Genomic DNA, 13,524 nt, shown 5'->3' with positions numbered 1-13,524 from the left:
TCTCTTAACCAAAATAAAACCAATACAATCTTACTGTAATCTGTTTTTGTGCTTCACCACTCAACAGGGAACCAAATGTGAACTTAAGGTTAAAAATGGACTGATCTATGAAGGAGTTTTTAAGACCTATGGCCCAGAGGTGAGAAGAACAGTTTCTGTGGCTGTATTGTCTTGCTTATAAATCTCTGGGAATAAAAATATATTCACTTTTATTCTACTTCTGTGCACATACAACAAATATTCCCCTCTTTTTATACGGCTTTGTTTTGTGCGTCTGCAGTGTGACATTGTCCTGGATGCTGCGCACAGGAAGAGTGTAGACCCCAGTGTGGGCCCTCGCCGTGAGGATATTGTGGAGAGCATTATCTTCAAGTCCTCAGATGTAGTGGTAGTTCACTTCAAAGATGTGGACCTCAGCTATGCCAAGAAAGGTGAGACCTTTTTTCAGAGAAATGTCTATGCTTTGTCCTTGCTTCCTTGATTGGTTCCTTTAAAGGTTTAAGCTTTGAAAAGATGTAGTATAGATACTGTATAGGTACAAACTGCCAATTCAAGAACACAAACAGCAGGAAAACTGATCCGTTTACTGACATCACAACAAATAGCTTAATATCTTGAATATAAAGTTTTGTTTATAATTCTACACATTGCAAAGTGTGACTTAAAATGGAGCTTTGTGTTGGCATTAACCAACAGAACACTTTTTCAAGATGTTACGTCAAGATGTTTTTTATTGCCAAACTAGTGCCATCTATTATATTTTACTGCAGATGAGAGGACTGCATGTATATGCATTTTATAAAATACTAGACTGGTCAGAAATTAAAAAGCAAACATTTTATTTGCACTGTGTATTTTATTAACCAGTGGATAAGTTCAAAGAACAGCATGTGAAATTCATTCTCTATGAACTCCTGACTATTATTACAGTAATTTTTGGATAAAATAATACCCTAATGTACAACCCACTGTTTATATCCCATGATTGCTTAAGTTTTTCCAAGGAATTTTCTCATGGTTGACGGGATACGGCATCACAGTATAGTAAGGGGCTTAACGTTTCCGTCACACACTTGAAGTATTCGGCCAATCACAACGCACTGGACAGCTGGCCAATCAGAGCACACCTCGCTTTCCAGAACTTTGAGCTTTGTAAAAATCTATGCGTTTCATCGGTCGGCTTTGCTCATATATCAACCTATAAATCCCCTGTGATGGGCATCATTCATTAGTGTCCTGTATTCGGCAAAATCATGACAGTCCACAGCATTAAGAAGTTAACCCAATCGCATATAAAAAAAGATAATTACTCCCTAAAAACACCCAATAAAGACCGTGTAAGGACCGTGGTGCCATCTTTCTTTGAAATGATGATCACGCATGCACCCTGGCCCTCGCCTGCCCCGTCCCCAACCCCAGTCAGAGAGGATACCGATGCTGCTGCTTCATGTGCGGGAGCATGTCAGGAGAATCACGAGGAGTGGTAAAATAATAGCTAATTATTGATTACTAATGTGAATCTGTACATTAGAACAGAAAAAACTGGTTAAAAACCGGTGAACTCCCGTAAACTTTTCAGTCCAAGGATCCAGTAAACGAATGCGTTCAAACTAGGGTTGCCAATTGTAATACTCTGTTAGAGCTTGATATACATAATTATATTTTTAGACATTATTAGACAGATGAATACATTATATTTAATGTTAGACCCTATTTATAAATTTATAATTGACATTAATAAAAAAATATATAACATAATAAATAAGCATATATGTTATATACAATGTGAAATTGTAAAAAGCAAAAAAAAAATTTTTGGATTGAATGGTATCTTAATTTAAGCAAATTAGGACTATTTTTATAAAATGATGTGGTGATGTAATGTAACATCACACATCACAGTGCTTTTCCCAAATATCAGCAGGAATGCAAATGTAATATTGATTTTATACAACACATCAATAACATTGTGAGTATTAGGCACAATATTGTAATAACACACAGCAGTAAACTAATCAGTTTAATTCAGGACTCATTCAGGAAAAGTCACTTACTATTTGCTGAATGAATCAGCATTTTAAACAAATCTATTGAATGAATTACTTGACTCACTCAATTAAGACCATGACTAGGCTCTTAGTTTCATTTTTAAAGTACTTTATAAATGTAAATAATCATTTCATATTCAATTATTGAATAAAAAACTCAATTTGTACATGCAATGTAAATGCATTTAGAAACACACACAGCTAAATATTGTATAATTATTGTAATCAACAAAATCTCTGAATGAGCAGTAACCCTGTATAAGTTTTGTGATACATGAAATAAAAAACCATCAACTTAATCTGTGATGTGCATGTAAATGTGATCAGTATTATGCAGTCAGATCTGTGAGCCTTGCAGTGTCAGTGCAGACCAGGAAAAACATCATGGACTGTGCCTGCTGTAGTTTTGCAATTATGTTTCATTACTGCTGAATAAGATGTGTGTTTGATAAGAGCAAAAAGTGTTTTTAGGAGAAGGGATGACATTTTGATGGATCAAAGACATTGCAAATCACTAGTTATAAAATATTTATAATGCTATTTCATACATTAGCAATGCAAAACACACTTATGAAATTATCATTCAAGATATACTTCTGTGTGGTAGCTTTTTATCCTTTTGTCCAAAATGCTCCTTCCATACAGTTTAACCCTGTCAGCCTGTTTCTGTCACTCTAGGTGCAAAAAATGCATTAGTTGGATCTGCTCAATGATTTTCTCCTACTGACTACTTTTTTATTCTTTCTCTTTTTTTCTTAAATGGGTGTAGTCTCATCAGATGCAGGTAATGCAATTCATTCTCTTCTTTTACAAGTGTATTTTTTTATGCAAAATCTTTACAGTTGCTTGCGGCATTCTTTGAGTAGGTGAATAGTGCATGACTTGCAGGCATTTTGGCACAGAGATGCTTTTGTTATTTGTAATTGTAATATTGCTTGATCAGGGAATCATGATGGGTCAATCTAGAGCTTAATTAATAACACAACACTGATGTCAGCGGATGTTGTTTTTACATTATCCTCACAAAAGAAGCATACGTTTTTTATGGTGGATTAAACATTTCTGAGTCTCCCAATTTTCTTTTTTTTTTGTGTATAGTACCTACAAAAAGACATTTCAGAGTTCAGTTAGAGCTAGCTTTTAGAGAAGGTTTGTGTCCTGCAGTAGTTCACCTCAGGAATTGTGCAATGCTAAGACTTTATCTACTAGATTTTGATGTTGTGCACCAAAGAACACAGAATACGGTCTCTGGAACTGGCACAGATACAAAAATGATCAGTTAGTTCATGTGAAGATCAAATTGCATGCAAAAGCCAAACAAGCAACACAAAAGTGCCAAACCTGCTCAAAGCTGGCTACAAGCAGCTACTGTAACATTTTAATTATTACATAATTAACCTGGTGATGTTATATTAAAGGTCTGTTTCATTTCATGAGCATTGCAATATTGCTTAATCTAAATAAATCTTGGTGGGAGATCATAATTCTTCCAGTTGGGATTTATTTTTTTTATCTGTTTGCATGTCTTTTCTCCATTTCCTTTATAAAATCGAATTTACTGAAACAAACATGAACTGTTATAATCAATGCAAGGACAGTTTAACAGCTATCAAGCAAATCATGCTACCACGAAAACTCTACTCTAGTTGGCATTGGCATCATACAACAGCATTTAAAATAAGTGAAATAAAATGAATTATTTTTATTTATCAATTCTTCGGAACTACTGATTGAAATGGATGGCATCATGCCAGTTTAACAAACCCACATTTATCGATTCTTTCCTGTTTTTTTTATTTTCCTTTTGTATAACTATTTCCTCTGTGTCCTTTGTGACCTTTAACCTCTGACTTACTCTGGTGAAGGTCATGTTTTCAGGAATCTCATTTTCTAATTAGTCTTCCTGTCCGATTACTCAAGTTTATTTTATATTGTGAAATGCTTTAACATTAGTAACATTTCAGTGGAATTTTGCAAGCAAAAAGGTCCATTGTTCGTTATCTGTAATGTAGCGATGTATGAAGCACAGAAGTTACCTTCAAACCAGGCAGCTTTCTGTTGGTCAGTGTGGTGAATCCACAGGAACGTATTTTCTGAAATCCTGTTAAAGTGAATGGGTTTTGCCTGTGAAAATTCTGAAAATGTGACCACTCCTTTAGTTTAAGCATTAGGATTTAATTAACTATTAGCACTGACTTTAAACTAAAGGTAACAATGTTTCTTGTCTGCTTTGAAAGAGAAATCGCTCATTCATTTTCTGATTATCGTACAAGAGCTAAATTCTTAAATCGTAAACTAGTGGTTGACCGATATTTTTTTGTACGTTTTTTTTTTTTTTACTGCTGATATCTTGGAATGCAGTGGGGCCGATATAAAGCCTATATATATTTGACAATGGATTAAAACCTAAATGTGTAAAGTAAACAAACTTTAGATGACAAAGTATTTTTCTCAAATAAATTAAATATTTAATAAAAAATATATTTTTAAAAGGAAGTAAACACTGAAACCGAAGAACAGTGCACTCAGTATTCTGGGAAGTCTTGTGCATTGAGAATCATATTTTTCAAATAATCATTTAACATACAGCACACAGTGAAAATTATATGAATATGAAAGTGGGCAAATTCATAAAGCGCAGGATAATTTGAAATCACGAGTTTAAAGTTTAAAGCATTCAATTCACACGGACCAACCCATCACACGGAGAACACGCGATCATGCTGGATACACATACACACTTCACAAGATCTCACAGCTGGATTCAGTTAAGTTTGCAAGGTTTGTGAAATTAAAGTTCATTAGCCATTCAAAGATTTGTTTAAATTATATAAATGCATGTTTGCTTAATGCTGACGGCAAACGTGGAAGTATTATAATGTTTACCTTTCCATTACTTATAATATAAAAGCAATCGTTATAATACTTTTTGTATACATTGATTCCTTTGTTTACCCATTCTTTCCAATTAGACAGAACTTTTAATGACGACAGTAAACAAGATTGAGATGTGAGCAGTGTGTGCATTCAGAATAAAAGTCCCGCCTTGAACACACCAGCCAAGCAGAAAAATGTATCGGCTGTGGCAATGTATCGGTCGACCACTAGAGTAAACTGAACAGTATATCAGAAAAAAAATACAACCTTTTCTCAAGATTGTTGTCTGTGTTATGACTTAATCTGAGATCCTTGCCCCTGCACCACCATTAGCGATCATTCTCATCATGTCTCCCATATAGTAAATTTGTTTTCATCCCGATTTTATGTTTCTTCCATAAGCATTTTTGAGCTTTTGCATCACCATGATAAAAGTGATATGAATCCTGTAGTTTTGTGTGTTTGTGTGTGGTGAAGATAACTTCACAGACAGTGCTGTGAGTGCCCGTCTTAATGGAGAGCACAAAGAGAAGGATCTGGAACCCTGGGATGGAGGGGAGCAGCACATCTCAGGCAGCATGGAGTCTCTTGACACTGATCTGGTGAGACAACAGTCAACAAATCTTGACATAATGTAGCAAACTGCAGTTGAATTAGTTCAGAAGCATCAGCAATGTTTAGATATTTCAAGCTATCACGAGAGGTATGAGGTGAAACAGTGAACACATTCTTGAAACTCTCTTGCAGTCAAATGGTTGGGATCCTGATGAGATGTTTAAATACAATGAGGAGACATATGGTGTGAAGTCCACCTATGACAGCAGCTTGTCCTCCTACACGTAAGTCCTCTCATCTGTGCTACAAATCACCTCGCCTAGTAGGTATGTGCTGTCTCTTAGGTTGGCTTTTTCCTTTTGTTTCCAGGGTTCCTTTGGAGCGAGACAACTCTGAGGAGTTCCTCAAGCGGGAGGCTCGCGCATCACAGTTGGCAGAGGAGATCGAAGCCAGTGCCACCTACAAGGCCCGCGTGGCCCTGGAGAATGATGACCGCTCTGAGGAAGAGAAATACACTGCTGTGGCTCGTGGAGAGAGGGAGCTTCACAGCCTCAACAGGTGAAGGCGATTTTAGTGCTGATGTAAAATGTTATTAAAATGTGAGTTCAGTAAGCAGTATTTGAGATTTCTGTATTTCCCCCCTTCAAGTAGATAGGAGTTGGTCCTGCATACCTGAAATAGCTGCTTGGAGGCATTGCAAATATGGCTGCCAAGTAAACTCACTTATATTAATTTCAAACGCTATGCTTAGATTGAAATATATTTAAATGTCCCTGAAGAACATAGAAACTATTGCTGATTTAAGAATACAACTTGTTGCCTGTTAATTTATCTACCCAAAATAAACATTTGCAAAACAGTTATATTTGCTTCTTTGGTTTGGAACAAGGCAACAAATGTCTTTAAAGTACAGTCACATTTATAGTTCTGCAAATTATGCAGATGAGTCACTTCAATAGGAAACTACAATAATGGGAACTTTGCTTAAGGGCAAAATATATCTCCCTTGGGGAGCTGGTGGTATGGCCAAAAAAATGATCATCATAAAAGTTTATATTTGATCAACTTTTTCATTTTATTTTTCAGTTATCACAACAAATATCATATCTTTATTTCATTCAAGTTGAATGGCAGATTTTTGCTCCCAAGTGAACGTTGTAGAAACCAGACCATTAATTGTGGTTTTAAACAACAGGGTGTCCGCGGGTACTTAAAGTCTTCAGATGTCTTAAATTCAGAATTGGTGGGTCTTAAATATATTTTTGGTCACATTACCGCTAAAACATCTCCAGTCTAACGGACCTAATGTCTGTTTACAATCATTGGACAGACCGAAGATTTATTTTTTTCCTCCCCTCTGGTAGTTACCAGTGTTTGGAATAACGGCGTTTAAAAGAACGGCGTTAGGTAATGGCGTTATTTTTTCAGTAACAGGGTAATCTAACTAATTACTTTTCCCGTCGTTACAACACCGTTAACGTTACTGAACGTTAAATGCGGTGCGTAACGCGTTACTATGCATTGATTTAATAAACTGCAATCCGAACGCACCCCTGGCTCACACAGCGAGTGAGGAGGTGGGTTAATAATGAGATAAGCGATTATGATTGGCTAAGGCAGAGTCATATGTTTCATGGTAGCCAATCAGAGTCAGTGTTTTTACACACATGCCGGCACACGCGGCAGCGCCAGCGGCGCCAAACACACACACGCAACAGCTACACAGAGATTCGCAGTAGCAGCAGAAATGGCGAGTCAGGTGCAATCCGATGAAAAGTTGGCATTTTTAAGGTGGAGATATAAGCACTTATAAGCACTTCAAATTCATTGTGGTCAAAGGCAAGAGCGTGCATGTAATGTGTACATGTAATGTGTGTCACGCATCTACAAAGCTAGTGGCCAAAAACACTTTTCTTACAAAGATAATACTTGAAGTGCAGGATAAAACTCTTGCTGTCTGTTGACGTGCAATAAATATAGAAAGTTATGTATGAACACCTGTCTGTTCTACTCATTTCAAATGACTTGTGAAAACTGCAAAAAAAAAAATATATATATATATATTTATATATATATATATATATATATATATATATATATATATATATATATATATATACAAATTCTCCGACATGGCTTTTTTTTTTTTTTTTTTTCAGTAACACAAATAGTTACTTTCCCTGGTAACGAGTTACTTTTATTATAGAGTAATTCAGTTACTAACTCAGTTACTTTTTGGAACAAGTAGTGTGTAACTATAACTAATTACTTTTTAAAAGTAACGTTCCCAACAGTGGTAGTTACTGCATCATCAGAGAGAATCGCAGTAGCAGAATACAGGTTGAGCTACCTTCTTAAGGTTCACATTAATAATAATAATAATAATAATAATAATACTATAGGTCGAGCTGATAAGCCTTCTAGCGACTTTAAAAAGTTTTATTTATTTATTTATTTATTTATTTTTTACTTGCCCAACCAGACAAATAGCCTGATTAAAACCTAAATGACAAAATAATGACGAGCGATGCATTGAAACGGGAGAATGGTTCTTTTGATTTTATTAGCCTACAGTCAATGTAAACAGTTAATAATAATGGATGGTGAATTTGGAAGGCCAAACTAAGTAATTTGGCTTTCACAATGAAATGCACAGCGTCTTAACAACTTGGTGGCACAGCAACAACAGCGAGAATAAAAGTTGGGCGGTGTTATGCAAATCTTCCCACACAGTGACATAGACATGTGGGGGTGTGTTTAAATGAGGCGTTTTAGGAGGGTGTGGACAAGTCTCTTTAACTTTGATAAAGAATATCTCTTTGGATTTGAGACTTTAGTCTTTGCAACTTTACAGATCTTCTTTGTTAACCTCTTAAGATTTTTTAACAAAGATTTTAAATTAAGTCTTAGTTCATGTTAGCTCATTAAATAACACAGTTGCAACTTTAAATTTTAACAATGTGTTGTTAAATATTGGAATACCTAAGATTAATGAATGTTCAGAATATTTTTTTTCATTGGCAGTTTGTTAACAAATGAAGCCATAATTGCCAAAAGCCATAAAAAAAGTGTGAATGAACTATAAAAGATCAAAACACTTTCAAACAATATCTAGGGCATTTGTAGTCCAGATAAAAAAAAAAGGAATGTTTGAAGATAAATAGCCTATTAAGTCTAAATATTTCAATAGTTGGCTCTGTAATAAAAACCACAGGGAAAACACAAATCTGAATGGCTATTTAAGATTATTTATGGTTTAGAAAGTAACAGCTGCATTTTTTTTACCGTGTTTACAGGGTAAGGGCTGCATTTAGCTCCATCTGCTGTCAGATAGTGAATGTGCTTTCATTCAGCACGATCTCACGTGTTCCTCCATGTGCTTCTCATCTGCGCTTGTTTACATCAGAGTGCATGCGCTCTTTCAAGCAGCATACAACAATGTTGTGCATTTTAAGCTGCTGATGGGAATACTATTTTTAAAATGCATTCCAAATTCTGAATAATTTGTAAAGTATATTTATTCAAGGTATTTAGAACTGCCCACGATAACAATATCGTGCATAATAATCACCGCAGTACATCGCATTACCAAATACCAGCACAAGTCTAGACCCAATTAGACAATATTTGAATAAAAAAATAATAAGAAGAAATATTTGCAACAACTGATGGAGTGCAGAATGCTGCACGCATGCTCAGTGTTGTCAAGATAACACTTGGTCAGTCACTCTCTTCGTCAAGGGAGTTCCAAATGCTTATATGAGACAGTAATATGCCCTACACCCTGAAAAGGACACACTTAAAGGGCTCTGCCCTTCGAAGGGAGTAGGGCATAGGGATGCTCACTTATGTAACATAAACATAATTGTAAATGTGATATTGATTTTTTACAACAGTTCAATAAACTAGAAGTTAATTAAGAGACTTATATTTTAGACACTACACTGCCTGGTTTTGCATTATTACGACAACAAAAATAATTCCAGATAGATAGATAGATGGATAGATTCTATTTACACTGTTAAAATTTTACTACTTATTGCAAATAGTGGCAATTATCTAATTAAACGGTATTGCAGTACATTGTAAAACTGTATGCATTATTAACTTATTGGGTGTAAATTTTAATTCAAATTAATAAATGGATGCCACCTTATTGGGACAATAAAGTCCTCCCTACACCTACCCTAATCCTACCTGATACTTTTTCAACTTTTTGATTTTATTTTTCATTTTCATTGAAAATACAGGTGCATCTCAATAAATTAGAATCTTGTGGAAAAGTTCATTTCGGTAATTCATCTCAAGTTGTGAAACTCGTGTATTAAATAAATTCATTGAACACAGACTGAAGTAGTTTAAGTTTTTGGTTCTTTTAATTGTGATTGATTTTGGCTCACATTTAACAAAATCCCACCAATTCATCTCAACAAATTAGAATACTTCATAAGACCAATAAAAAAACATTTTGAGTGAATTGTTGGCGTTCTGGAAAGTATGTTCATTTACTGTAGATGTACTCAATACTTGGTAGGGGCTCCTTTTGCTTTAATTACTGCCTCAATTCAGCGTGGCATGGAGGTGATCAGTTTGTGGCACTGCTGAGGTGGTGTGGAAGCCCAGGTTTCTTTGACAGTAGCCTTCAGCTGCATTGTTTGGTCTCTTGTTTCTCATTTTCCTCTTGACAATACCTCATAGATTCTCTTCAGGGTTTGCTGGCCAGTCAAACCATGGTCATTTTACCAGCTTTTGGTGCTTTTGGCAGTGTGGGCAGGTGCCAAATCCTGCTGGAAAATGAAATCGGCATTTTCAAAAAGCTGGTCAGCAGCAGGAAGCATGAAGTGCTCCAAAATGTCATGGTAAATGACATTGCATCCCAAATCATCAAAGACTGTGGAAACTTAGCACTGGACTTCAATTAACTTGGGCTATGAGCTTCTCCACCCTTCCTCCAGACTCTAGGACCTTGGTTTCCAAATGAAATACAAAACTTGCTCTCATCTGAAAAGAGGACTTTGGACCACTGGGCAACAGTCCAGTTCTTCTTCTCCTTAGCCCAGGGAAGAAACCTCTGTTGTTGTCTGTGGTTCAGCAAGTTCCTTGACACGTCTGTGTGTAGTGGCTCTTGATGCCTTGACCCCAGCCTCAGTCCATTACTTGTGAAGTTCACTCAAATTGTTGAATTGATTTTTTTTAACAATCCTCATAAGGCTGCGGTTCTCTTGGTTGTGCATCTTTTTCTTCCACACTTTTTCCTTCCACTCAACTCTCTGTTAACATGCTTGGATACAGCACTCTGTGAACAGCCAGCTTCTTTGGCAATGAATGTTTGTGGCTTACCCTCCTTGTGAAGGGTGTCAATGATTGTCTTGTGGACAACTGTCAGATCAGCAGTCTTCCCCATGATTGTGTAGCCTAGTGAACCAAACTAAGAGACCATTTTGAAGGCTCAGGAAACCTTTGCAGCTGTTTTGAATTGATTAGCTGATTGGCATGTCACCATATTCTAATTTGTTGAGATCTTGTTAAATGTACCTGTAAATGCTTTTCTGATGTCATGTGAAATTTGTGAAAAGGGAGAAAAAAGTTTGCCAAGAGGCAGATTTGAACCCAGGTTGATTGTGTCAAAATGAACACATCACGTGTTTTACCATCTGTGCCACTGGAGCTGAGGATTGTTGGGGGGCGGAGTTAGTGTAAATGGCTTCAGCCAACAAGGCGAGCTATTTGCACTGTGTAAATAGATACTCCGTTTTATTATTTAACTAATTTCAAATATCAGTATTCAACGTTTTATGTTTAATATATCAAAACATTATTTATGGATTTGTAAAAGAAATAGGTAAAGGTAAAAAAAAAAAATCATATTTAAGTATGTAAAAACTGATAGAACACTAATGAAAATATTGCTTCAGTATATATTTACACCACTAAACATTTTGGTGATGCGGTGCTTTTGTGGGAATATTGTCTGCTGATATGAAGTTCACTGTAGATTAATAATAAATATGATTTAAAACGTGATGATATTTTGTTTTCTTTTTACGTTAAACACATTAAATATTACATAATGTGTGTAATGTGTATTTCCATTGCAGATTTAAGTCTTAAATTTCATATAAGGTGGAATTAAAAAAGTCATAAAAAGTCTTAAATTTAACTTGTCTGTAGAAACCCAGCATGGCAAAGACTGTTTTTGAATTATTTACACTTCTAGTCATGTCATTTTTCCCTAACAAAATAAATATGTTTAGAAAAATGTATTTCTTAGTTTCTGCATTGATATTCCTTCAAATCATGAAGCTGGATTGTGTTGCCTGACTTTGATGTGTATCTTCATGATGCAGATGTAAATTTATGCTCTATCACAAATGGTAACATCTGTAAAAAAAAAAAAAAAAAAATCTAATTTTAATTTGGTGAAATGTAATTGTTCTGACTGTTTGAGTTTTATTAAAATTAACCACTGGTCTCCTGTAGTAGCATGCATTTAGATCACGATAACCACAGTTTAAACTTCAATACCGTGGTAAAACTGTATCAATAGGGTTTCTAGGTATTTGTATGAAAAACGGTAGTCTAAATACATTTAGTATAAATGCGCACACACAATGCTATAGCTTAATCACACACAAAAAAATACTGTAATTGTATTCCATTACTCCTTTAATACATTTAATAAATGTCTACATTAATGATATAATAAAATTTGATATGAATATCCCACATTTCTGACACAATATTAGTTTTAACGAATGGTAAATGATGGCAATTTGTAGATTAAAAAGTCTTCTGACTGTATCGTTGCACACAGTGTTTCTCCTATTTGTCAGCTCTGTAATTTAAATTAGTTTAAAGCCAGGTGAAACAGTCATTTGGTTCTTCACTGAATTCAAGCTTTTCACACTGGATCTCACAGCTGTTTAATGACAGAGACTCACCAGCGAGTGAATGCATCTTCTCTAGTAAGCTCATGCTGCGCTGCCATTTGAACTTTGAGCCAAGCGGATAAATGGTCCGTGTAGCACTGCTTCGTTCCGCTTGTGGTGCATTAACATTATATCAAACATTTATCGAACTCTTGTTATCGTTTTATTGATGGAAACTATATCTCTATTATCGTTATCGATTTATAATATCACCCAGCCCTAGCCCCAGATTTCACTTTGCTTGCTTGGACTGAAAATTACTTCAGTAGTAATGTTAGTAATGGCCTATACATAGTTTTTTGTCAGAACGGAATTCAGTTTGAAGAGTATTGATCAATCATATTGTTCAATGCAGATTTTTCCTCATACCTCTGTTTACTTCAACAGGGAGAACAAATACATTCCCCCTAGTCAGAGGAACCGAGAAGCAGGGATGTCATGGGGAGCTGGTCGTCAAAACTCACCCAGACTGGTTCAGTGCAGCCCTGGGCCACCCACACCCAGATCTGGACCTCATGACTACAACACAATGGATCAGCGTGTGGTCAATGGAGGTACAAGATGATTTTTGGACTCTTTGTTTATACCTTGACTTACTTCGGGTCATGTTGGGTATCCAAAGTAACTAGTGATATGGTACCTTGAGTATACAATCAAGTTTAGTAATGTATGCAGACAAATTGTATGTCTGGTTATGCAGTTTTGAAGCCTTGAAAACTATCAGTAGATAAATATATTTTTTTGTTATGGTATCTGTTAATCTGTTGTTCTCCCCTTAACTAACAGTTGATCTGCCAAATCATCTCTCTAGCTTTCAGTCCTTTCATGATAAAGGGATTTAGGCAAGGGATCGCAGGCCAACACTGCTGCTGTTCAAAGGGAATCTGATTCATCTTTCCAAATGTTTTTTCTTTGAAGTCTTTCCAGTCGTTTATGTTTCACTGCCTCAGAATTTACCAAAATCTCATCATGTGATTTGTTACATTCCGTCCTTATTCTCAGTCCTTCTCAACTCATTTCTTCCCAATACTCTTACATTACCTCTCTCTAGACCTTTTCTCCTCAGTAGTGTCAGTGTTCATATCTGAACTGATCATTCCATAAGGCCTTCAAAC

General features: G+C 35.7%; 1 protein-coding gene across 12 annotated transcripts in view; it reads left to right on the top strand.

The window, feature by feature from the left end:
* The window catches only part of LOC113078213 (ataxin-2-like), a 34,027-nt gene that overhangs the window by 3,827 nt on the left and 16,676 nt on the right, over positions 1 to 13,524 (top strand). For 8 of the 12 annotated variants that reach the window (XM_026250564.1, XM_026250591.1, XM_026250557.1 and 5 more), the window contains exons 4-10: positions 68 to 139; positions 281 to 431; positions 2,818 to 2,832; positions 5,403 to 5,527; positions 5,673 to 5,764; positions 5,850 to 6,038; positions 12,797 to 12,963. In XM_026250564.1, coding sequence (XP_026106349.1) covers positions 68 to 139; positions 281 to 431; positions 2,818 to 2,832; positions 5,403 to 5,527; positions 5,673 to 5,764; positions 5,850 to 6,038; positions 12,797 to 12,963 — 811 coding nt within the window. The remainder of the gene's footprint in view (positions 1 to 67; positions 140 to 280; positions 432 to 2,817; positions 2,833 to 5,402; positions 5,528 to 5,672; positions 5,765 to 5,849; positions 6,039 to 12,796; positions 12,964 to 13,524) is intronic. The other 4 variants (XM_026250604.1, XM_026250599.1, XM_026250570.1 and 1 more) reach the window with 1 other exon arrangement.

Source organism: Carassius auratus, chromosome 5 (assembly GCF_003368295.1).
Source record: "Carassius auratus strain Wakin chromosome 5, ASM336829v1, whole genome shotgun sequence".
In the NCBI taxonomy this organism is placed as follows: Eukaryota; Metazoa; Chordata; class Actinopteri; order Cypriniformes; family Cyprinidae; genus Carassius; species Carassius auratus.
Note: the sequence above shows the minus strand (reverse complement) of the source record. Positions and strands in the feature narration are given on the sequence as shown.